Source organism: Triticum aestivum, chromosome 1D (genome assembly GCF_018294505.1).
Source record: "Triticum aestivum cultivar Chinese Spring chromosome 1D, IWGSC CS RefSeq v2.1, whole genome shotgun sequence".
NCBI lineage: Eukaryota > Viridiplantae > Streptophyta > Magnoliopsida > Poales > Poaceae > Triticum > Triticum aestivum.
In genome coordinates, this window is record NC_057796.1 from 367,781,837 (window position 1) to 367,807,600 (window position 25,764).

The 25,764-nt window shown below is 45.2% G+C and overlaps 1 protein-coding gene across 2 annotated transcripts in view; it reads right to left on the minus strand.

Moving 5' to 3' along the window:
• The window catches only part of LOC123182131 (embryogenesis-associated protein EMB8), a 6,510-nt gene extending 1,510 nt beyond the window's left edge, over nucleotides 1-5,000 (minus strand). The window contains exons 1-12 of one of the 2 annotated variants that reach the window (XM_044594600.1): nucleotides 4,558-5,000; nucleotides 4,365-4,454; nucleotides 3,857-3,924; nucleotides 3,686-3,777; nucleotides 3,464-3,553; nucleotides 3,190-3,312; nucleotides 3,028-3,105; nucleotides 2,696-2,781; nucleotides 2,181-2,229; nucleotides 1,997-2,053; nucleotides 676-806; nucleotides 509-592 (exon numbers count right to left, since the gene is read on the minus strand). In XM_044594600.1, coding sequence (XP_044450535.1) covers nucleotides 509-592; nucleotides 676-806; nucleotides 1,997-2,053; nucleotides 2,181-2,229; nucleotides 2,696-2,781; nucleotides 3,028-3,105; nucleotides 3,190-3,312; nucleotides 3,464-3,553; nucleotides 3,686-3,777; nucleotides 3,857-3,924; nucleotides 4,365-4,454; nucleotides 4,558-4,994 — 1,385 coding nt within the window. In that variant the 5' untranslated portion in view covers nucleotides 4,995-5,000. Of the gene's footprint in view, nucleotides 1-508; nucleotides 593-675; nucleotides 807-1,996; nucleotides 2,054-2,180; nucleotides 2,230-2,695; nucleotides 2,782-3,027; nucleotides 3,106-3,189; nucleotides 3,313-3,463; nucleotides 3,554-3,685; nucleotides 3,784-3,856; nucleotides 3,925-4,364; nucleotides 4,455-4,557 lie in introns of both variants that reach the window. The other variant, XM_044594599.1, reaches the window with a different exon arrangement.
• Nucleotides 5,001-25,764: the final 20,764 nt, after the last annotated feature.

Below are 25,764 nucleotides of genomic sequence, written 5' to 3' on the forward strand. Positions count from 1 at the left end.
AAAGCGGAAATGGAGACAGCCAACGCTGACCTCTTTTTAGAAGAAAAATAAACAGTTACAAACTCCTCAAAAAATCTGAAAATAATTACACATGTACATATAGATGTCTAATACTACCTCTGTAAAGAAATATAAGAGCGTTTAGATCACTACTTTAGTGATCCAAAAGCTCTTATATTTCTTTACGGAGGGAGTAGTATGTACGTACGGATTTCATCAATATATCTTTTCAGCTCTGGTGTACGCAAAAAGGACAAATATGTGGATCACAGTTAGAGTAACTTTTTTTTTTGGAGCCACGAATGTTTTTTGTGTGTAGCCTACAAATTAACAGATTTTAAAGTAAAACTTTACAATTATGTGAACACATCCATATGACCCACTATTATTATTTTTGGATATTTTTCAAACTTCACACTACTTTTTTGCATTTTCCAAAATACCAGGCTCCATGGAGCCCATGAGCCAAATTGCTGCACTCCAAGGAGGTTTAGTGAATGAAACTTACCATAGTCTTCCAGCAGTTAGGCCTTGAAAAAACCCAAGATGGCCACCATTAGGTGTAGTTGCCAAAACAATATTCTTATTTGCCCTTAATCACAAAATGTGGACTTCATCAATACACAGAACTAGAAATGTTTAAGATAGTGAGCTTGTGTAAGACTAGTTACTTGCCTGCATTCATCCCAGGGAATGGCCTCCCTTGTGCAAAGGGGGTCATCTAAAGCACTGATACAAAGCAACGGAACAGACACGTTACCAATATAGTTTGCACAGCTGCACTTGCGGTAGAATGTGTCCACTGTCTGGAAAAATGATTAGTCGGTGCATTAGTTTTATTACTTATCCGATACTTAAGCTATTACAACCGCAGGAGGAACAAACATCAATTCCCATGAACAAAACTTGACTTCAAAAGATTCACAGCATTATTCTCAATTTGCATTAATAAGTTGGTTGGCTCAAGCATTTTATCCATACAAACTCACCTATTTGGTTAATGTTTAAATTAATTTGAATCTAGATTGTAAATAAGCTGCAGTACACATTCGAGTAAGGCAGGACTGCCTGATATTCCTAATAGTGGCCGTCACATATCCATCATTGTGCTGCGTTGCAATAAATGCCACAGCAAATAGTGTCCATTTCATTCTTCTTTCCCAATGAAAAAACTGCGAAGTCCAAGGGTCCACCTAAAGCGTGAAACCTGGACCCCAACTATTACTACAACTACCAGCAGCACGCATTTCAAGCTGTGCTTGTCAAATGCAGATTCAGTCCATTCAACTGGTGAGGCCACAATTGTCGTAACCAATCCACCCTCAATAGAATCAAAGTCTGCTGTGAATGTTATCAAGAAAGAATCTCAAGTCTCAACTTCTCAAACATGGGATAGCCGGATAAACCCCATTTTATGCCCCCTGTATTTTGCCATTTGTTTGCTCACTATAACTAACCCAATGGTTTGCTATTTAAGTTGCAAAAGTAGGAGTTCCCTGGGTCAATCTCGGTTGATCCGTGTTTAGATTTATTTTTATTTTTATTTTTTCAAGGGTATAGAAGTTCAATGCGAACAGTAGGTGATGCTTTGGTGGAAATGGCTAGAATTCTAGCACGGTTCTTGTGGGACAGTGCAAGGAAGTTCAAAATTTTGGTCCAGTGCAAATTAGGTACTTCCAACTAGTTAACGACTACCCAACTTCTTTTACAAATATTTGGTTACTTATCTCCAAAAAAATGATTTGACACACTAGTTTATGAGAAACTATAATTCAGGTTTGCATTCCCGCCTAGTTCAAATTTTAAGGAAGCGATCCACAATTTTTTTCTTCTTGAACAAAACAAATGTGATTTTGCATCATTCAACTCTAACCCTCATTATATATAAAACAATCATTAACGTATTTAATCAAGTAGTAATGCGAGGAACAATAAAACTTGATGCAACTTATTATTTTAGGCGAAGTAATATTATTGCTAGCATTAGAAATAATACCTCGTACTTTGCAACAACACAAGTTGCATGATGGTCAAATTCCCGGGTGGAGCGTGACTGATAAGGAGGGAAAAGGAAAGGATAATCACGGCCCTTTTCTGTGACCAGCATATTACTATGATAACTGCTATTGACCATGTAACTATGAAAAAAAAATAGACCACCAGGTTAGCACATTGCATACCGACGTAATAGCTTCCCAGTTTGCAAGTCGTGACAAGACTGGTTGATGTCTGCAAAAAAATAAAGAAAAGGCCAAAAGATGTTCATAACAGTCCGGACTCGATTGATCTGTGCAGAGGCTAGGGGGTCCCATGGCCGTTTTCACGATAATGTCTCCAATGATTTGCAAATGAAGAAAATAAGTTTCAACTAGGATCACAAAACCTGTGTAACTGATAAAGCCTATATCTTGGACTGTTTGCTACTGCGACCAATGGTTATCCATCACCATTAATGTTTGTTGGCTCGTAACTCAAACAAAGGATACACTGTTTGCCCCATTTGAAAAGTTCAAAATTGTATCAAAGAACAATCTAATTAGCTGTTGCAAAGAACGTTGTCCTAAATAGTAGAGATCCATATAGGTAAATCATCATGGAAAATAATATAAATATGAAATGATTTCTTATGTAATCAATAATCTCGATTACCACTAAAGTATGGGAATGTTTAAATGTCTCAAGAGGAAATACATACAGTTTTGCATATCCTTTGAGACCAATTGCAAGAGCTTTATCGTAACAACGCTGCACTAGCTTGCGAGAAATAAATCTGCTAGTCACCTGCAAATGTGGTATACCAAATTATTATGACAAAAGCAAACTGAAGACTAAGGGAAGCACTAGGCCAATATCATTTGTTGTTTAGCCTTTAGTGTGCAAACAAAAAGAAATAGAAGAATAGAGAGCCGATGTTATTTGAACAGCGTGAAGTGTAGAGATTTAGATAAAAGTATTCCTGCATAAGAAGAACAATAACCCACAAATGTGTAAAAGATCTGCACAATAGGCTAACTGTGGCTCACTAACCAGAAGATCCCAGGGTGAACAAATAGATGCAGCACCAGCTACAGGAGTACTTCCACCCTCTTCTCCCAGATACTTGACCTGAATGTGCAATTTAAAAAAGTATAGAATTAAAATAGGTTTTAGAATATTAATTGATGTAAAAGAATATATAACAAGGTCTACCAGAATATTGGCGCCTAAGCTTGTCCCAACAGTGAATAGTGGAGCCTCTGGGTACTTTTGATGAAGGTAATTAACAACTTCACGAATATCTTCTGTCCATCCGCCATTGTAAAAGCAATCGGACTGCCAGAGAGAAAAACCAAGAGTTGTGTAAAAATTGCAAGCTGAACATATCCAGCCTCTGATGTCAATGAAGTCCTTTTAGGTGTCAGGTCGTATATTCAAGGTGTAACAAGTGCATAATTGATTTATCATATTGCATGAGAGAACTTACTGTTATGGAGATGCCACCCAAACCCCTGTGATTGCCTACGACAACATTCCATCCATTGCTCGCCATAGAAAAGACCAAGTGTTTCACATACTAGACATCAAAACACCTTGTTAAAATCAACCAATAAAGGTAGCCCAACACCATGTGTGGGTCTGGGTCATAATATCAACTTCAGTTATTATTTAAACCAATCAGTTTGGTAAAGCAACTATCAGAACTTACAGCGGCAGTAGAATCACTAGTTAATCCAGGCACGACAACAACAATGGGTGTTGAATCATCACTAGAAATAGTTCCATCACAAGAACTGCCATCTGCAGCTGCAACATACCACAAATGGTCAGGCACCCCTTGCTTGCCGAGCAATCTCGAACTATCCAAAATTCTCAGAACCTTCAGAGTCAGAGGCTAGTAGCCAATCCAAAGCAATGGTTCCACCATCACGAACTGTGTACAGCTGCCTGCAATACAACGAGTTTAATCAATGTACTAACTAGAATTGTGAGCCTAGCTCTAACTTCATCTTCTGAGGTTCAAACACACGTGGGTATCTGGCCTATGGAAGGTAGCGTTGGACAGGAGTATGCTGTAAAATTGCTCAAACTGAAACAAGTGAATGCCTAAACATTGTCTAGTAGCCTGCAGATTCTTAATTAATTATTATTTCAATCATCTCTATTTTACTTCTGGAAATGTAGGGTGCAGTAATATAAACAGCACTATTGGATGACCAAAATCGTAAAACATAACAGTTGCATCAGAATCACCCACCCAATGTACAATCACAATCTACGAACATAAGTGGAGGGACACCATGAACAAGTAGTACACCTGGACTGGACAAGTAGGGCAATCAAATGTTAATGCGGCATACTACACAACATGGATTTACTTGGCCTACCTTCTATACGTGACGGAAGGCGGTCTCCCCCAGATGCCCAGGAACAGCGTCTGCAGATGAGGGCTCGCCAGCCACGGCGTCGCCAGGTACCTACGCGGGCAAATTTCGCAATATTACAGGGTGAATCACAATCAAAATTCTTCCAGCAGAGACGAATTGATGATCCGCAGGCCCGGAGGAGGCCACGTCCCACCTGCCGTGGAGGGAGCGGCACTTGGCGGCGACGCGGTGGTAGACCTGGGAGTCCGGGTGGTAGGTGAGGGCGACGCGGCCGCCGCGGAGGCCGCGGAGCAGGTCGCCGAGGACGTGGAGCTCGAGGAAGCGGTAGAGGAAGGCGGAGGCGAGGAGGAGGGCGGCGAGCGCGTAGCGCTCGAGCGGCACCAGCGCCGCCGCGCGGAGCAGCAGCTCGGCGGCCGAGTCCTCGCCCGCGGTCGCCATCGGCCCGGGATTCTGCTGGCGCGTTCGATGTCGATGGCGGGGAGGGGCACGCGTGCCAGTGATGCTGGATTTTATTTTTCTCGAGACGTTACGGGAGACTGATGCCGTTCGTGGAGAGACGTGAGCTGTTTCGTCGGTTTGGACTGACGGGGAGGACAAGCGGTGCGCGGGGTGCGACGGGCGGGAGCGCATCTGATGCGAGACTTTGGACTTGTGCCGTTGTGCTCATTTCGTGCTTTCCTCGTGCCTGATCTGAGAATTAGAGCATCCGGCCCGGCATCCCTCGTATTTATCATTATGCATTCGCGTATCTCATATTCGGCGCCTTATATCCATACTATTTATGTACACGTTGATTTATCCTACGTTATCAAACGGCGGACAACAAAATTAAGCTGCAAAGGTACGTAAGACCGGCTACAAACGGACATAACATACTTCACAACTTCCAAAAGATCATAGTTCGTCCACTGACAAGTTCATAAACTTCTACAACTAAAAACGATCTAAACATTGAGGAGGAGGAGGGGGGGATCACCACTTCCTCGCCGGTCCTTTGCCCTTCCGACCGCCGACGCAGCTGTAGGCGTCCGCGGCTGGTGAAGGGTCTTGGTCGTCGGACGACGAGGTGCAGTTGTCGCCGCCGTCGGAGTCGGAGTCGGAGAGGATGACGAGCACCTTCATCCGACGGCCCGCCCTGTCCTGCTCCCGCTTCAGCCTTGCCACCCGAGCCTTCTCCACCGTTGCCTCCTTCGCCTTGCGCTCCGACTGCTCAATAGCTAGCTGGAGCGCCTTGGCGTTCTTTCGTCGGAGGCGGCGAGCGTCCGTCTCCACCGTCATGACGGAGCGGCGGTACACCCAGGCGAGGAGACGCGCGTCCTCGTCGGCGTCCGGCTCCGTCCCGCGGCGGCGGCGCGCGGACTGCTCTGCCGCGTCCCTCTCCCGTGCACGCTGCCTCTCGTGGCGCACGCCTCCGACTCCGGAGTGTGCGTGCGGGCCGGAGGCGCGGGCACAAGCACCCAACGCTGGTCGCGTGGAGGAGCGGCCGACAGGGGAAGAGGACGCCGCGGGGCCGGGCCGGACTCTGCTGACCAGGCGTCGCTGCGCGCGGGCCCAGCTCCGGTGTCCGCGCTGCGCTGGCGCGGGAGGTGCGGCGACGCTCCAGATCCGGAGCTGCCGTCGGTCTCCACCTTGGACCGCCCCAGCGCAATCGGAGGGCCATCTCCCCCTCGCAGTCCAGCTCTGAGCCGGAGTCGCTGCCAGAGCTGCTCATCGTGGTGGATGGGATCAGAACCGGAGAGGGAGAGGAGTGGACGGAGCGAGAGAGGGAGAGAGTGAGCTAGGGTTTGAGCTCGCCGCCCGGATTGGGTTTTTTGTGGGGTCCATGGTGGGTCGGGCCTGTCAGGCGGACGCTGAGGGAGTTCTGGATTACGGGGTCCTCGGGCGTCCGGGCTATGTGACATGGGCCGGACTCGTGGGCCGTGAAGATGCAAGATAGAAGGCTCTCTCCCGTGTCCGGATAAGGTTTTCCTTGGCGTGGAAGGCAAGCTTGGCGTGCGGATTTGAAGATTCCTTTTTCTGTAAACCGACTCTGTACAACCCTAGCCCCTTCTGGTGTCTATATAAACCGGAGGGTTTAGTCCTTAGGGGCGAGGATAATCATAATCATACCGGCTAGATATCTAGGGTTTAGCCACTACGATCTCGAGGTAGATCAACTCTTGTAACCCCTATACTCATCAAAGTCAATCAAGCAGTAAGTAGGGTATTACCTCCGTCGAGAGGGCCCGAACCTGGGTAAACATTGTGTCCCCTGCCTCCTGTTACCTTCATCCTTAGACGCACAGTTCGGGACCCCCTACCCGAGATCCGCCGGTTTTGACACCGACATTGGTGCTTTCATTGAGAGTTCCACTGTGCTGTCGTCGAAAGGCTCGATGGCTCCATCGATCATCTACAACAATGCTACCGGGAACGAGATTTTTCTCCCCGACCAGATCTTCGTATTCGGCGGCTTCGCACTCCGTGCCAACTCGATTGGCCACCTGGAGCAGATCGACAGCTACGCCCCTGGTCATCAGATCAGTTTTGGAAATCTGAACTATGTCGCTGATATCCGAGGAGACTTGATCTTCCGAGGGTTTGCGGCTTCAACCACCGCTCTGACCTTGGATCCGGAGCGTCACCAGGTCTGAAGATGGGAGATTAGAGCCCGCCAGACTCTCTGCGGCTGCAGAGTTCAACACAGGGGGACCGGAGGGAATAGTGTCACCAGCAATCATCATAAAGCCAGACTCTTTTCCGAACACTAGCCCTGGACCCTCTCAGCCCGCGTCATGCGGGCTCAGCCAGGGAACTTCGGTCCCTGCCCAAACCTCGCTCTTGAACAAGGCTCTGGACTTAATGCGGTCCCTCGCCATTACAGAGGAACCACTTTCTAATTGCGCCCAGCCCGGACTAGGGGCTGGAAATAGGGAACTTTACTTCCCACCCACCACCCACTTTATAGCCACTGTCGAGGATCTAACCGACATGCTTGATTACACCTCCGAAGACATCGATGGTATGGACGACGATACCGGAGAGGAGGAGGCCCGAAACCCGCCGTTCACTGGACGCTGGACGGACACTTCCTCGTACGATGTGTACATGGTGGACACACCTAAAGAAGGCGACGGTGATGAGGGGAAGGACCCAGTTGAGGATGAACCTCCTGAGATACCACCCAAGCGTCGACGTCACCGGCGCCGCTCTAAATCGCGTCGCGGAAAAGACAACAATACCGGCACCGGAGACAATGATACTCCGGAGAACGCCGAAGACCAAGAAGACCCTATCGAACCAACATCCGAACAGGATGATCGGGAGGACGGGCAAATTAGCCCTGACGAGCAACCAGGGAATGAAGACTCGGAGGATAGTAACTATTACCACTCTCCGAGGACGACGTGAGCCTCGGCAATGAAGATTTCATCGTGCCAGAGGAACCCCTCGAACAAGAGCGCTTTAAGCGCCAGCTAATAGCCACGGCGAGAAGCCTAAGAAAGAAGCAGCAGCAGCTTCAAGCTGACCAAGATCTGCTCAACGACAGATGGACAAATGTCCTGGCAGCCGAAGAATACGGCCTTGAACGCCCAACAAAGAGTTACCCAAAGCGTAAGCTGCTACCCCAATTCGACGATGAGGCGCTAGAGCCCATACCACCCGCGCGTAACACGGCTGACGGACCTGACCGACCACCATGTGTCCAGGACAAAACGGCAACTCAAGCCGAACACCAGCCCGTGCCACCTCGCCGAAAAAGCAGAGAAACAATAGCTCGGGGATAGACATACGACCTACGATAGGACCTGGAAAATAGAGCAGGTTAGACAAGATCAATCTACGGATCACGGGGGTATGCCCCGGTGCGTGAGGACGGCTATCAAGCCTGGCGCGACAAGCAACACCACGCCCGGGCCGAAAACCGCATACGGACTTCGTCCGAACTGCGCCGTGATGTTGCCCGATACAGAGGCGCCGCACACCCGCTATGCTTCACCGATGAGGTAATGGAGCACGAATTCCCAGAAGGGTTTAAACCCGCGAATATTGAATCATACAATGGAACAACAGATCCCGCATTATGGATTGAGGACTTCCTTCTCCATATTCACATGGCCCGCGATGACGATCTTCATGCCATCAAATACCTCCCACTAAAATTAAAGGGACCAGCTCGGCACTGGCTAAATAGCCTGCCAAAAAACTCCATTGGTAGCTGGGAGGACTTGGAAGACGCCTTCCGTGATAACTTCCAAGGTACATACGTCCGACCCCCGGACGCCGATGACTTGAGTCATATAGTTGTTGGGGAACGCAGTAATTTCAAAAAAATTCCTACGCACACGCAAGATCCATCTAGGTGATGCATAGCAACGAGAGGGGAGAGTGTTGTCCACGTACCCTCGTAGATCGAAAGCGGAAGCGTTATGACAACGCGGTTGATGTAGTCGTACGTCTTCATGATCCGACCGATCCTAGTACCGAAAGTACGGCACCTCCGCGATCTGCACATGTTCAGCTCGGTGACGTCCCACGAACTCTAGATCCAGCTGAGGTCGAGGGAGAGTTTCGTCAGCACGACGGCATGATGACGGTGATGATGAAGTTACCGACGCAGGGCTTTGCCTAAGCACTACAACGATATGACCGAGGTGGAAATCTGTGGAGGGGGGCACCGCACACGGCTAAACAATCAACTTGTGTGTCTATGGGGTGCCCCCATCCCCCATATATAAAGGAGTGGAGGAGGGGAGGGCCGGCCCTCTCATGGCGCGCCCAAGGGGGGATTCCTACTCCCGGTGGGAGTAGGATTCCTCCTTTCCCTAGTTGGAGTAGGAGAAGAAGGAAGAGGGAGAGGGAGAGGAAGAGAAGGAAAGGGGGGCCGGCTCCCCTCCCAATCCGGATTGGGCTTGGGGGGCGCGCCCCCACCTTGGACGCCTCCTCCTCTCTCCCACTAAGGCCCATTAAGACCCAATGACTCCTCGGGGGATTCCGGTAACCCCCCGGTACTCCGGTAAATGCCCGAACTCACTCGGAACCATTCCCATGTCCAAACATAGCCTTCCAATATATCGATCTTTATGTATCGACCATTTTGACACTCCTCGTCATATCCGTGATCACATCCGGGACCCTGAACAACCTTCAGTACATCAAAACACATAAACTCATAATACCGATCATCATCGAACGTTAAGCGTGCGGACCCTACGGGTTCGAGAACTATGTAGACATGACCAAGACTCATCTCTGGTCAATAACCAATAGCGGAGCCTGGATGCTCATATTGGTTCCTACATATTCTACGAAGATCTTTATCGGTCAAACCACATAACAACATATGTCATTCCCTTTGTCATCGGTATGTTACTTGCCCGAGATTCGATCGTTGGTATCCTCATACCTAGTTCAATCTCGTTACCGGAAAGTATCTTTAGTCGTTCCGTAATGCATCATCCCGTAACTAACTCATTAATCACATTGCTTGCAAGGCTCATAGTGATGTGCATTACCGAGAGGGCCCAGAGATACCTCTCCGATACACGGAGTGACAAATCCTAATCTCGATCTATGCCAACTCAACAAGCACCATCGGAGACACCTGTAGAGCATCTTTATAATCACCCAGTTATGTTGTGACGTTTGATAGCACACAAGGTGTTCCTCCGGTATTCGGGAGTTGCATAATCTCATAGTCATAGGAACATGTATAAGTCATGAAGAAAGCAATAGCAACAAACTAAACGATCATCGTGCTAAGCTAACGGTTGGGTCAAGTCAATCACATCATTCTATAATGATGTGATCCCGTTAATCAAATGACAACTCATGTCTATGGCTAGGAAACTTAACCATCTTTGATTCAACGAGCTAGTCAAGTAGAGGCATACTAGTGACACTCTGTTTGTCTATGTATTCACACATGTACTAAGTTTCCGGTTAATACAATTCTAGCATGAATAATAAACATTTATCATGATATAAGGAAATATAAATAACAACTTTATTATTGCCTCTAGGGCATATTTCTTTCAGTCTCCCACTTGCACTAGAGTCAATAATCTAGATTACACAGTAATGATTCTAACACCCATGGAGTCTTGGTGCTGATCATGTTTTGCTCATGAGAGAGGCTTAGTCAACGGGTCTGCAACATTCAGATCTGTATCTATCTTGCAAATCTCTATGTCTCCCTCCTTGACTTGATCACGGATGGAATTGAAGCGTCTCTTGATGTGCTTGGTTCTCTTGTGAAATCTGGATTCCTTTGCCAAGGCAATTGCACCAGTATTATCACAAAAGATTTTCATTGGACCCGATGCACTAGGTATGACACCTAGATCGGATATGAACTCCTTCATCCAGACTCCTTCATTTGCTGCTTCCGAAGCAGCTATGTACTCCGCTTCGCACGTAGATCCCGCCACGACGCTTTGCTTAGAACTGTACCAACTTACAGCTCCACCGTTCAATATAAATACGTATCTGGTTTGTGACTTAGAGTCATCCGGATCAGTGTCAAAGCTTGCATCGACGTAACCATTTACGACGAGTTCTTTGTCACCTCCATAAACGAGAAACATATCCTTAGTCCTTTTCAGGTATTTCAGGATGTTCTTAACCGCTGTCCAGTGATCTACTCCTGGATTACTTTGGTACCTCCATGCTAAACTAATAGCAAGGCACACATCAGGTCTGGTACACAACATTGCATACATGATAGAACCTATGGCTGAAGCATAGGGAATGACTTTCATTTTCTCTCTATCTTCTGTAGTGGTCGGGCATTGAGTCTGACTCAACTTCATACCTTGTAACACAGGCAAGAACCCTTTCTTTGCTTGATCCATTTTAAACTTCTTCGAAACTTTATCAAGGTATGTGCTTTGTGAAAGTCCAATTAAGCGTCTTGATCTATCTCTATAGATCTTGATGCCCAATATATAAGCAGCTTCACCGAGGTCTTTCATTAAAAACTCTTATTCAAGTATCCTTTTATGCTATCCAGAAATTCTATATCATTTCCAATCAACAATATGTCATCCACATATAATATTAGAAATGCTACAGAGCTCCCACTCACTTTCTTGTAAATAAAAGCTTCTCCAAAAGTCTGTATAAAACCATATGCTTTGATCACACTATTAAAACGTTTATTCCAACTCCGTGATGCTTGCACCAGTCCATAAATGGATCGCTGGAGCTTGCACACTTTGTTAGCATCCTTTGGATTGATAAAACCTTCGGGTTGCATCATATACAACTCTTCTTCTAGAAATCCATTCAGGAATGCAGTCTTTACATCCATTTGCCAAATTTCGTAATCATAAAATGCAGCAACTGCTAACATGATTCGGACGGACTTAAGCATCGCTACGGGTGAGAAGGTCTCATCGTAGTAACCTCCTTGACTTGTCGAAAACCTTTCGCAACAAGTCGAGCTTTGTAGATAGTAACATTACCGTCAGCGTCAGTCTTCTTCTTGAAGATCCATTTATTCTTGATGGCTTGCCGATCATCGGGCAAGTCAACCAAAGTCCACACTTTGTTCTCATACATGGATCCCATCTCAGATTTCATGGCCTCAAGCCATTTCGCGGAATTTGGGCTCATCATCGCTTTGATACGTCCATTTTGCATCATGCTTTTATATCGATATTTGTTGCATTATGGGCTGTTATTACACATTATGTCACAATACTTATGCCTATTCTCTCTTATTTTGCAAGGTTTACATGAAGAGGAAGAATGCCGGCAGCTGGAATTCTGGGCTGGAAAAGGAGAAAATATTAGAGACCTATTCTGCACAGCTCCAAAAGTCCTGAAACTTCACGGAGGCAGTTTTTGGAATTAATAAAAATACTGGCGAAAGAATCAACCAGAGGGGGGCCACCCACCAACCACGAGGGTGGGGGCGCGCCCTACCCCCCTGGGCGCGCCCCTGCCTCGCGGGCCCCCTGGCAGGCCTCCGGTGCCCATATTCTGATATATGAAGTCTTTTACCCTGAAAAAAATTATAAGCAAGCTTGCGGGACGAAACTCCGCCGCCACGAGGCGGAACCTTGGCGGAACCAATCTAGGGCTCCGGCGGAGCTGTTCTGCCGGGGAAACATCCCACCGGGAGGGGGAAATCATCGCCATCGTCATCACCATCGATCCTCTCATCGGGAGGGGGTCAATCTCCATCAACATCTTCACCAGCACCATCTCATCTCAAACCCTAGTTCATCTCTTGTATCCAATCTTTGTCTCAAAACCTCAGATTGGTACCTGTGGGTTGCTAGTAGTGTTGATTACTCCTTGTAGTTGACGCTAGTTGGTTTATTTGGTGGAAGATCATATGTTCAGATCCTTTATGCATATTAATACCCCTCTGATTATGAACATGAATATGATTTGTGAGTAGTTACGTTTGTTCCTGAGGACATGGGAGAAGTCTTGCTGTAAGTAGTCATGTGAATTTGGTATTCGTTCGATATTTTGATGAGATGTATGTTGTCTCTCCTCTAGTGGTGTTATGTGAACGTCGACTACATGACACTTCACCATTGCTTGGGCCTAGAGGAAGGCCTTGGGAAGTAATAAGTGGATGATGGGTTGCTAGAGTGACAGAAGCTTAAACCCTAGTTTATGAGTTGCTCCGTAAGGGGCTAATTTGGATCCATATGTTTCATGCTATGGTTAGGTTTACCTTAATACTTCTTTTGTAGTTGCGGATGCTTGCAATAGGGGTTAATCATAAGTGGGATGCTTGTCCAAGGAAGGGCAGCACCCAAGCACCGGTCCACCCACATACCAAATTATCAAAGTAACGAACGTGAATTGCTACCTCTTGAGCATGCGTTGGTTTTCCCTTGAAGAGGAAAGGGTGATGCAGCAAAGTAGCATAAGTATTTCCCTCAGTTTTTGAGAACCAAGGTATCAATCCAGTAGGAGGCCACACGCAAGTCCCTCGTACCTACACAAACAAATAAGAACCTTGCAACCAAAGCGATAAAGGGGCTGTCAATCCCTTCACGGCCACTTGCAAAAGTGAGATCTGATAGAGATGATAAGATAATATTTTTGGTATTTCTATGATAAAGATTAAAAGTAAAGATTGCAAAATAAATGGCAAAAGAAATAGCTAGTTGACGGGAGATTAATATGATGGAAAATAGACCCGGGGGCCATAGGTTTCACTAGTGGCTTCTCTCAAGATAGCATAAGTATTACGGTGGGTGAACAAATTACTGTCGAGCAATTGATAGAAAAGTGCATAATTATGAGAATATCTAGGCATGATCATGTATATAGGCATCACGTCCGTGACAAGTAGACCGACTCCTGCCTGCATCTACTACTATTACTCCACACATCGACCGCTATCCAGGATGCATCTAGAGTATTAAGTTCATAAGAACAGAGTAACACATTAGGCAAGATGACATGATGTAGAGGGATAAACTCAAGCAATGTGATATAAACCCCATCTTTTTATCCTCGATGGCAACAATACAATACGTGACGTTTCCCCTTCTGTCACTGGGATCGAGCAACGCAAGATTGAACCCAAAGCTAAGCACTTCTCCCATTGCAAGAAAGATCAATCTAGTAGGCCAAACCAAACTGATAATTCGAAGAGACTTGCAAAGATAACCAATCATACATAAAAGAATTCAGAGAAGATTCAAATATTGTTCATAGATAATCTTGATCATAAACCCACAATTCATCGGATCTCGACAAACACACCGCAAAAAGAGTTACATCGAATAGATCTCCAAGAAGATCGAGGAGAACTTTGTATTGAGATCCAAAGAGAGAGAAGAAGCCATCTAGCTAATAACTATGGACCCGAAGGTCTGTGGTAAACTACTCACACATCATCGGAGAGGCTATGGTGTTGATGTAGAAGCCCTCCATGATCGATTCCCCCTCTGGCGGAGCGCCGGAAAAGGCCCCAAGATGGGATCTCACGGGTACAGAAGGTTGCGGCGGTGGAAATAGGGTTTCGTGGTGCCCCTAGTTGGTTTCGGGGTATATGGGTATATATAGGAGGAAGAAGTAGGTTGGTGGAGCTGCGGGGGGCCCACGAGGGTGGGGGGCGCGCCCAGGGGGGCAGGCGTGCCTCCCTGCCTCGTGGCCTCCTCGTTGATTTCTTGACGTCCACTCCAAGTCCCGTGGATCACGTTTGTTCCAAAAATCACGCTCCCGAAGGTTTCATTCCGTTTGGACTCCGTTTGGTATTCCTTTTCCGCGAAACACTGAAATAGGCAAAAAAAACAGCAATTTGCACTGGGCCTTGGGTTAGTAGGTTAGTCCCAAAAATAATATAAAAGTGTATAATAAAGCCCATTAAACATCCAAAACAGAATATATAATAGCATGGAACAATAAAAAAATATAGATACGTTGGAGACGTATCAAGCATCCCCAAGCTTAATTCTTGCTTGTCCTCGAGTAGGTAAATGATAAAACAGAATTTTTGATGTGGAATGCTACCTAACATATTTCTCATTGTAATTTTCTCTATTGTGGCATGAATGTTCAGATCCGAAAGATTCAAGATAAAAGTTTAATATTGACATAAAAATAATAATACTTCAAGCATACTAACTAAGCAATCATGTCTTCTCAAAATAACATGGCCAAAGAAAGTTCATCCCTACAAAATCATATAGTTTGGTCATGCTCCATTTTTGTCACACAAGAATGCTCTCATCATGCACAACCCCGATGACAAGCCAAGCAATTGTTTCATACTTTAGTAATCTCAAACTTTTTTCAACTTTCACGCAATACATGAGCGTGAGCCATGGATATAACACTATGGGTGGAATAGAATATAATGATGGGGGTTATGTGGAGAAGACAAAAAAGGACAACACAAAAAAATACACTTTCGTGATGATACGTGTTTGTCACAGTAGGTCACGTTTTCTGTCATGCATGTACATCCATGACAAATTTATGACAGAATGAAGATAGTCATACCTGTGTTGTCGTAGAAGTGTTCCATGCCATTACCAAAATTATCATCACGGAAGTGTCCACTTCCATGACGATAAATCGCGCGTCATAGAAGTGCTTTCGTCAAGGGTGACCGACACGTGGCATCCACCGTAACGCGACGCCGTTAAGCTATCGGGTCCGGTTTTGGATCCGATAACCCGCTAACAGCCACGACCAATGCCGATTTTCCACGTGTAAAATTCTCATTGGCCGACGGAACCACGCGTCAGCTCCGTGTTGGCACAGGTGTCACTCATCCAACGCTCGAGATGGGCCTATGATATGTTGACACGTGGACGGGCCCAAAAGTGGCCCATAAAGTTTAAATGGGCCGGCCCAGCTAAAGGCCCACAAGATTTAGCGGACCATAATGGGCCGGCCCAGCTAAAGGCCCACAAGATTTTGCAGACCATAATGGGCCGGCCTATCTAAAGGCCCATAAGATTTAGCGGACCACAATGGGCCAGCCCAGCTAAAGGCCACAAGATTTTGCAGACCATAATGGGCCGGCCCAGCTAAAGGCCCAACAATCTCAGTTAAGGCCCATACGGCTAGTGTCAAATCGGCCCGTCAACGGCCTGTCCTAAACTTGTCATCATCGCGGCCCATGGTCACTTCTGGCCCGTTAACAGTCCGCTAAGTATATGCGCCGAATTACGGCCCGGTGTATTTCCGGCCTGTTAAAGGTCCTCCTTCATTTGGGCCCATTTACAGGCCATTGAAACTTTCAGCCCATAAACGACCGTGAAGGATTTGGGTCATATTCGGCCATGTCTGACATTCGGCCTGTTAGAGGCCCACTATAGATTTGGGCCACTTTCGGCCTGTTGTGATTTTCGGCCTGTTAACGTCGAACGAAATCCATGGGCCATATGTGGCCCAACGTCACATCGGGCCCATTAACGGCCCATATAAAAATGACGATAATCTAGCCCGACCGAACTTCCGGCCTGTTAAAGGCCCGTGTGTTAGGTCGGCGCATTTACGGCCCGTCCGAATTTCGGCCTGTGAAAGATCCGCATCGTAAATGGGCCACCATTTCGGCCTGCTAAGACCAGTGGGTTATTTGGCACAATCAGGGCCCAATCTCACTTTCGGTCTTTTAAAGGCCCATGTTTTTTATGGGCTCGAGATATTTACACCTGTAAACGGCCTATTGTTACTGAGGGCCCAAATTATGTTTAGGCCTGTTAAAGGCCCACTATGGGCACAGGCCTACCAGAAAAATATGAAATCTTATGCTGATTTAGGCCCAAATATTTTTAGTGGGCTACATGCAAATTTCGGCCCATAATCGTTTTTAGCTCAATTGGAATGGGCCCGACGAATGTTGGCATGTTGGGCTCCTATGAAGCTTTCGGCCGGATACATTACTAAGATAAACCTACACTATACAAAAATAGTGTCGTAATTATTGCAGCCTTTGGCAGCATCATAAATGTTGTATCACAACAAAATAAATTCCAACCATACAACAAAGGCCTGTTGGCATAAAGTTTACAGTCCTTGCAGATAAAAGCACCATCAGATGTATAGAAGCACATATCATTTGACCTGAGTGCTAATGTTTCAGGCTGTAGAATCTGATGGAGCAGCATGATCTTCACCTTTGTTCCGCCATTGCTCTTGAACAACGAAGCGAATGTCTGATAGTCTGGTTTCAAAACCATTCATATCTTGACGACGTTTGTCAACCACTATTCTTGTTTCCAAAACGACGTCCATTAGGGATTGGACTTGTGTCTGGAGCACAGATATATCACTCTGTCTAGCGGGAAGATTTTGTTCAGTAGGCGATTTGGACGAGGTTACCTTGACAACCAACCCAGAATTACGCAGGAAGGTGCTTTTTGCACTGTTAGTGGAGAGATACTGACGCACTGCAGCAAGAGGTGACATTGTGCCTGTGGTAGCCTCGTCACCTTCAGGTGGTTGTGGTTGTTTAATCATTTGTTCCATAGCTTCCTGAAAGTTTGAACTTGTTGATTAGTGTACCAGATAAGTTACTAATGAGAAAAAAACAAACGAAGTAGGTTACATGTTTATACATAACTTATTTTGGTGAACTACTGTAATACATTAGCATGTATTGTAGTGCCAACTACATAATAAAATCACTTTCAGAACATATGTCCATGTAGCATGCCTACTGTATTGTCTATTTCCTCACATTCTTTGACATATAAGGATAAAGAGACATGGTTTAAAGTAGGATGAAGATAGTATGACATCATTCGTATCATGGGCAAACAGATATAAAACAAACATGCTATTTTATCATTGTGTGCGCACGTGAACATAACAACTAGAATATAGATCAATACCAAAAGAATATCCTTCATCTCTTTTAAACCATGTAAGGTGAAATGATACGTTAAGACAACTGTGTATAAAAGTGAACAGAGTAACTGACATTGGCCGCAAACCAAGTAGTTAAATGAACACATCACAGTACCAATCAGTTCAAAGGCAGGAGGAGTAAGGACTTACAACAGCGGCTTGAACTGGTGTGCTCATGCCCTTCATCTTGCTGGTGTGGCAATCCTTGAAGATTTGCATTGCATTCAGTTCAGGTTCTTTTTGGTCCGCACAGGCTTTCCTCTGTATTTGGAACAAGTCAATATAGATACGATAATATGGCACATAAAAAAGAAGGAAGTAGCAGCTATTTACAAGAGCCTCGCAGTGTGCAATATAGCTACGAGATCCTGTTGTCTGTTGGAATTTCGACTTTAGAACGGTTGGTCTTGTCCTTCAAACAGTTAGCCTAGAAGAAGATACACTTGTAAGGCACATACATAAATACAAGTTCAATATATGGTCTTATCAAATACATATAGCCTACCTGATATTTTGGATCAGACCAGTGTTTAACGAGGGCTGTCCAGTCTTCATCTGTAATATATTCCACTGGAGATGTTTGGGTGATTTCATTGTTAGCCTTGCCTTCTAAGTGAGATTTTCTAAGGTGGTACCGATACTGTCGCAGAGCAGACTGAAAAACATGAGTGCATGCTTGTTTAGTTGCATCATCTTTCGGGTCCAACTTGAACCTCATCTGTTGAAAAAAGAATGTGAGTCTTATTAGGAGGAAGCTAGAAAGTATGGGACAGAGCAAGACAATATTACTAATTGCAATGAATAACATTACTTACGGATAAATGGTCAAGGAAGGTGTTAAACTGGGTATTGTCTTTCTCATTCCTGTACTGGATCCACGTTGGGAGGATACGTGCATGACACCTAACGGCAACGGCTGCCTCTGATACTAACTTGGCTGACTCTGTAGCATCACGTGGCCTTTTTAAACCTTCCTCAAAATGGATCTCCATTCTTCCTCCTTTAGATTTTGTTAATCTGTCAAGCATTATCCCTGATGTCTGTTTCCGCTTGCGTCGTGGTGCTAGTTCAACAACGAATATGGAAAGTGTTAGTGTACATCAAACTGTGAGAGTACATATAAAGGAGCATGCAACTGCAACTTGACTCAGTCAGGTACCATCTTGGTGTTGATGCTCATGAGGTTCATCTGATCTTGCCAAGTCCTGTTGTGTCAGCAGTGCTTCGGAAGTAGTGTTAGGTGTGAAGGCAGCTTGGGAACTGGCCAGTTCCGGAGCAAACGAATGAGTAACTGGTTGAGATGCTGGTACAGTTGAAGCGGATGCTGCAGCTGGTGGAGGAGGTGATACTGTGTTTGTAGATTTAGCCGGTGGACTTGGACCTTCTACTGCACTATAAGTACCAGCAGAATCTGGATGGCAAATCCTTTTCTGTTTCACCCGACGAGTAACACCACTCCCTACTATATTATTTTCCTTGCTCTTTTTTGACTTTGCCATGTCAAGCCGTACCCACAACACAAAAGAATAAAATCGCTCTTCAGAACTCATTGATGCATGATACAGACAAGCAATACTTTGATGTAAGACAACCGTATGAGGATGGAATATGTAAGAAAAACAGGACGGCATGACATATTCACAGCTACGATGTGTAAACTAAGCAGAAGGATTTTCAAGAAAATAGAAGTGATGCAAGCTAGACACCATATGAAAGATGCAACCAATATTACTCTGCCAAGTTAAAAGTGTCGTGTCATAAGTGGCAATTCGAAAAATTAGAAGCAGTACAATGTAGAAATCAATGCAAGATGCAACCACTATCAAACTGCCATGTTAAAAGTGTCCAATCATGAGTGACTGATGCGGGATACACAACAGCAGTACTTTGATGTAAGAACATGGTATGATAGATAGATGCAATGTATTCTAGACACAGAACGCCATGTCATATGCACATGTATAACGCATGAACTCAGCAGGTGCAATTTAATCAAAATAGAAGAAATACAGGCTAGACAACATATGCAACATGAAACCAACTATCACACTATCAATTTAGAGCAAGCACCTGCGATGGTGGAGTACGGGAGATGAACTCATCATGTAGACTTGGGACTTCAACTTCATTAGCAGTAGCAGTGGCAAATCTAGAGAGTCTCTGTTTGCGTCGGTGCGGAGGACCACCAACATCCCCTAACTTACTCTTTTCCTTCCTATTTTCTGATATTGCCTTACGAAGTCAAAACCACAAGAAGATGAATAAAATTAGCTCTGCATAACTGGTTGATGCATGATACAGACGAACACTACTTTGATGTAAGGCAAGCGCAGGATAGGAGGATGGAATATATACAAAAAAAGACAGCGTTTCATATTCACACGTACGATAGGAGGATGGAATATGTATGAAAAAATAGTAAGCGGAAGGCATTTCAACAAAATTAGAAGAAATGAAAGCTAGGCACCATATGAACATGCAACCAATATCACTCTATCAGGTAAAAAGTGTCTCGTCGTAAGTGCCATTTCAAGAAATTAGAAGCAGTACAAGCTAGAAGACAATGCAAGATGCAACCTACATCATAGTCCCAAGTTAAATGTGTCTTATGGGTAAGTGATCATTGCAGGTATAAGTTGTAAGCTACACAGATGCAATTCAACATAATCAGAAGCAATACAAACTAGACATCATACGGAAAACGCAACCACATATAACAGTTCCAAGTTAGAGCAGGCACCTGTGATGGTGGAGTAGGGGAGATGTGCTCATCATGTACACGTATGTTCTAGAAACAGGAACACGTGTCATATTCACAGGCATTATGTGTAAAGTAAGCAGATGCAATTCAACAAAGTTAGAAGCAATACAAGCTAGACATCATACGCAACATGCAACCACATATAATAGTGCCAAGTTAGAGCAAGCACCTGTGATGGTGGAGTAGGGGAGATATGCTCATCATGTACACGTATGTTCTAGAAACAGGAACACGTGTCATATTCACAGGCATTATGTGTAAAGTAAGCAGATGCAATTCAACAAAGTTAGAAGCAATACAAGCTAGACATCATATGCAACATGCAACCACATATAATAGTGCCAAGTTAGAGCAAGCACCTGTGATGGTGGAGTAGGGGAGATGTGCTCATCATCTACACAACTACGTTGACTGTCTAGCCTTGCGTTGTCTTGCGAATCTTGTTGGGAGGATGGCGGAGTAGAATCTGTAGAGAACCTCCGTTTCAGTTGCTCAAAAGGGCCACCATCATCCAATGCCTTGCCAATTTCCTCCATCTTTATTGATTTTGCACTGTGAGGTCAAACCGACAAGAAAAAGGAATATAATTCGCTCTTCAGAACTCAATTATGCATGATACTGACGAACAGTACTCTGATGAAAGGCAAAGTCATGATACAAGGATGGAATATGTACGAAAAAATGGACGGCTTGACATATTCACACCTATGATGTGGTAACTAAGCATAAGGCACTTCAACAAATTAGAAGCACTGCAAACTAGACACCATATGAAAGGTGCAATCAATATCACTCTGCCAAGTTAAAACTGTCTCGTCATAGGTGGCGTTCATCAAACTAGAAGCAATACATGCTAGAAATCATATTCAAGACGCAAACCAATATCACACTGCCAACTTAAAGGTGTTCCATCATAAGTGACTGATGCAGGATACACAAGAAGAGTAGTTTCATGTAAGAATATGGTGTGATAGACAGATATAGTATGTACCGAAAACAGGAAAGCGTGTCATATTCACACGTATCATGTGTAAGCTAAGTAGATGCAGTTTACACTAATTAGGAGTAATACAAGCTAGACACCATATGCAACATGCAACCAGATATCACACTGCCAAGTTAGAGCAAGCACCTTGGATGGTGGAGTAGGGGAGCGGAGACTTGGACCTTGTAATGCACTATCAGTACAAGGAGAATCGGTACAGATGCTCCGTTTACGTTGCTGCAGAGGACCACCATCATCGCCTTCCTTACTCTTTTCCTTCCTCTTTCTTGATTTTGCCTTGTCAAGTCAAACCCACAAGAAAAAGGAATAGAATTTGCTCTTCAGAACTCATTGATGCATGATACTGACGAACACTACTTTCATGTAAGGCAGCCGCATGATAGGAGGATGGAATATGTATGAAAAACAGGACTGCGTGACATATTGACATGTATGATGTATGAAGTGTAAACTAAGCACAAGGTGCTTGAACTTGTTAGAATCAATGCAAGCTAGAAACCATATGAAAGATGAAACCAATATCACTCTGCCAAATTAAAAGGGTGCCCTAACAAATGTATTTGACCAAATTAGAAGCAATACATGGCAACAGGCTAGAAATAATATGCAATATGCAACGAATAAAGGTGACTCATCATAAGTGATTGATGCAGGATACATAAGAGAGGTAGTTTTATGTAAGAACAAGGTTTACACATAGATGTAGTGTGTACCAAAAATAGGAAGGGATGTCATATTCACAGGTATAATGTGTAAACTAAGCATACGCAATTTACCCTAATTAGAAGCATTATAAGCTAGACACCGTATGCAACATGCAACCACATATCACATTGCGAAGTTAGAGCAAGCACCTGTGATGGTGGTGTGGGGAATTGCGGTCATCAACTAGAGAGCTACGTTGACTATCTTCATTTAGCCTTGCTGTTTCTTGAGAATCATGTGGGAAGGATGACACTGCACTCTTTAAACGAGTATGGCGTCTCACAGTAACCCACTCGGGTGACTGTTTCATCATAAGTGATTGACGAGGGATACAAAAGAGCATTAGTTTGATGTATGAACATGGTTAATAGACATATGCAGTATGTATCAAAAACAGGAAGGCATGTCGTTATCAAAGGTATAATGTGTAAAGTAAGCAGATGCAATTTAACCAAATTGGAAGCAATACAAGCTAGACACCATATGCAACATGCAACCACATTTGACAGCGCGAAGTTAAAGCAAGCACCTGGGATGGTTGTGTGTGGCAATTGAGATCATCAACTGCAGAGCTACGTTTACTGTCTCCAACTGCTGACACTGCATCCTTTAGAGCGCTGAAAAGCTTAGTGCTTATCTTCGAATTACACTGGAGCGACTTCTGTCTTTTCTTTTCAACATTCATCAACACTGCGTCAGAGTCTGAAATACCCATGCATAAAAAACAATAGTGTGAGTATGGGTGAAGTGTGTGCACAATTAGTATAGTGTAAAGGTAGCAGATAGCAGGTCGGTGAGAAATAAATGACGGGAGACATATGATAGCTCTACAACATGCATGGCACACTAAATTACTACAGGATTCTATGAAAATAACATTTGACTGAAAACAAATAGGTCAGTCCATTTTTTCTGCACCGTCCGATGTACAACGAATGGGTAGATCGCCTTCATCTACCTCCAGCCTGTCAGTGTTGATGATCTTCCTTGAAACGGCAGCGACCACCGGCCCAGTCCCCTGCCTGCGCCCTCCCCTCGACCTCACCGCATCGCCGTGCTTGGCACCGCCCCCAGCCATCCATTCAAGCCCCGCCGACCTCCAGATCAGGCGCAAGCAGCTCCTGCGCCCCACACCCCTATGATAGACACCGATGCGCCGCTTCCCCGGCGAACAGGCGAACTAGGTGCTCCGCGCGCCTAAGTGGGTGCTGCTTCTTTTAATTGTGGTTCGACTGACCCTGAATTGAAATCCAGGCGGGCTACTGACCTCTAGCAAAGGTGAAATAGTAAAGGGAGGAAACCTTGTGCATTTAGTATCACGAAGAAGATGCAGTAACAAGCGCTCAACTAGTTTCTTTTGTGGGATGAATACGGTGTGAGCAGAGACGTAAGGTTTGCACGAATAAGGGAAGAGGGGTACCTCTTTCTGCTGGCAGTGCTGTGTCCTCCTTCTATTTTTCCAACGATCTTCTTGTGGTTCGCTGGAAACAAGAAGTTGTGGAGGACGGTGCAGCCTTGGACGAACCCATGGCCAAGTTGTTGAGTGTGTGCGGTGGCCGTCTGTCGGCGGCGGGGAAGCAGATCCGAGGCGGCGAACGACGGCGTAGCGGGAACATCTCCAGTGCGGTGGACGGTTGCGACAGTGGAGCGGCAGCAGTGAGGCGCAGGACGGCGTGGTCGGAGTAGTTCTGGTACGACGCACGTCGGCGTCGGCGTCGTGGAGGCAGCTCTACCTCGGCTTCAGCTGCTAAGTCCTTGAGGGCGTTGCGGTTGCGGTTGCGTTGGACGACGACGTCGGGGTACCGGCTCCGGTGTGATGGAGGAGGGCGGCGGTGGATTGGGCACTATGGGGTGGAGGACGGAGGAGGCTGGGGTTTCGCGGCTGGTGGAGAGGGCGTTTTGGCGCCCACGGAGTATGAATGGGGAAAGGGAGGGAGGCGGGGAACTAAGGGGGAACAATGTTTCGGTTTGGGACGCGCTTGTTTGAAATTTGGGGAAAGTTACAAACTTTGCCCCCATCTAAAATTTCGGACATATTGCGGGTTGGGGGTAGGACAGTAATCTCAGGTGTCCCAAATGTGGGCGGGATAGATTTCAGCCGAGCGCATGGGTGTTTAGGCGCCCACGGTGTATGAATGCCTCTCGGAGGCGGTTGAGACTGGCGTCTTGGTGAAGTTACAAACCTACCCCGGTTTAGACCTTTGGACATCGGGTCGATAGGCTACACGTGCCAGAGTCAGGACAGTAATTTTCTACCACCAAACATTAGTCTCGCGCGGTTTCGGGTGACCAGAGGTGGCGCTTCGTTCACTATTTGGGAGCAGAAGCATTAACGTTTTCGGTTCTCTTGAATTGAACATTCAGGATTTGTCAAACTTCACAAATCTTTACTCTTGAAAATCCTAAAGCTACGATTATTTTGAATGGAGGTGGTACATTTGAATATACATTGTACACGAGTATATATTAAAAAAAATATGCAACTTACCTCAGTTCATGCATGGTTCCAGATATAATCTCCTTGGTTGCAAAAAAAAAAGTTAGACATGCGTATGAATATATATAGCATGTTCAAACGCACAACAAAGATTGATGCCCCCTTTTACATCTGATTTACAAATGCCATTATCTCGGGTTCAAATAGATGAATGCACTTCCTATGAATTCGAATCTTCGAAACCCCCTTTATGTTGAATTTGACAATATTCTATTTCGTAGCTAGCAATTTGGAATGTAACCATGCAAGTGACAAATGTATAAAGTGCTTCACACTAACAACATGGAGTGCACAAATTAATGTTTATATATGAATTGCAAAAGCATCCATTGCCTGTATTTCAAACCGCTCTCACTCTATGGATCGATAATATGAAATAAACACATGCACATGCTAGAATTCAATAGAGTATGGGTGTCTGATAGACCGATTTTCGTCCATACGCAATTTGCAAAATTCATGATCTCATCCAAAAATAATAATGCCATTTATATTTTACTTTAATGCGTAGAACCGCCTTTTACACATAGATGCACTATGCCTCGGCCCGTTCTCACAAACGCGCTATATATCTCTCTATCTACCGCATAAGTGCACACACTTTATATGCATCGGCATTTCTCTTTCACACATGCTCACAATCTCTCTCGGGGTGTCGGGGAGTCTCACGCACATGCTCTCTCTGTATCTCTCCCTCTCTTTCTGACTACTATGTACCACTCTTTTCACTAATCTCAGTTGGAAAACACTATTTCTCTCACATGCATATATACACACGCACGGTCTCTACTAGCCCTCTATACGCACATATATGTGCCTACGTGTCTCCCGCACACACATTATCTTTAGGCCTCTCTCGCACACATTGCCCCCCAGACACACCTCTCTCTTAGTAGTTGGCAGATATGATTCCATCATATCATTCGGTAGGATATCCCTGACTGTTAGGCTGGATGGTAATACGAGGCAAAGTTTTACCCTAGTTCAGACCCTTGTAGTTGAGGAAAAAGCCTACTCCTGGTACTGTATATTAGTGATAGGGGTGTGCACAAAGTACACGCGAATACCAGGCATTGTGCGTGTGTGTATACTATCGATGAACTAGCCCCCAAGC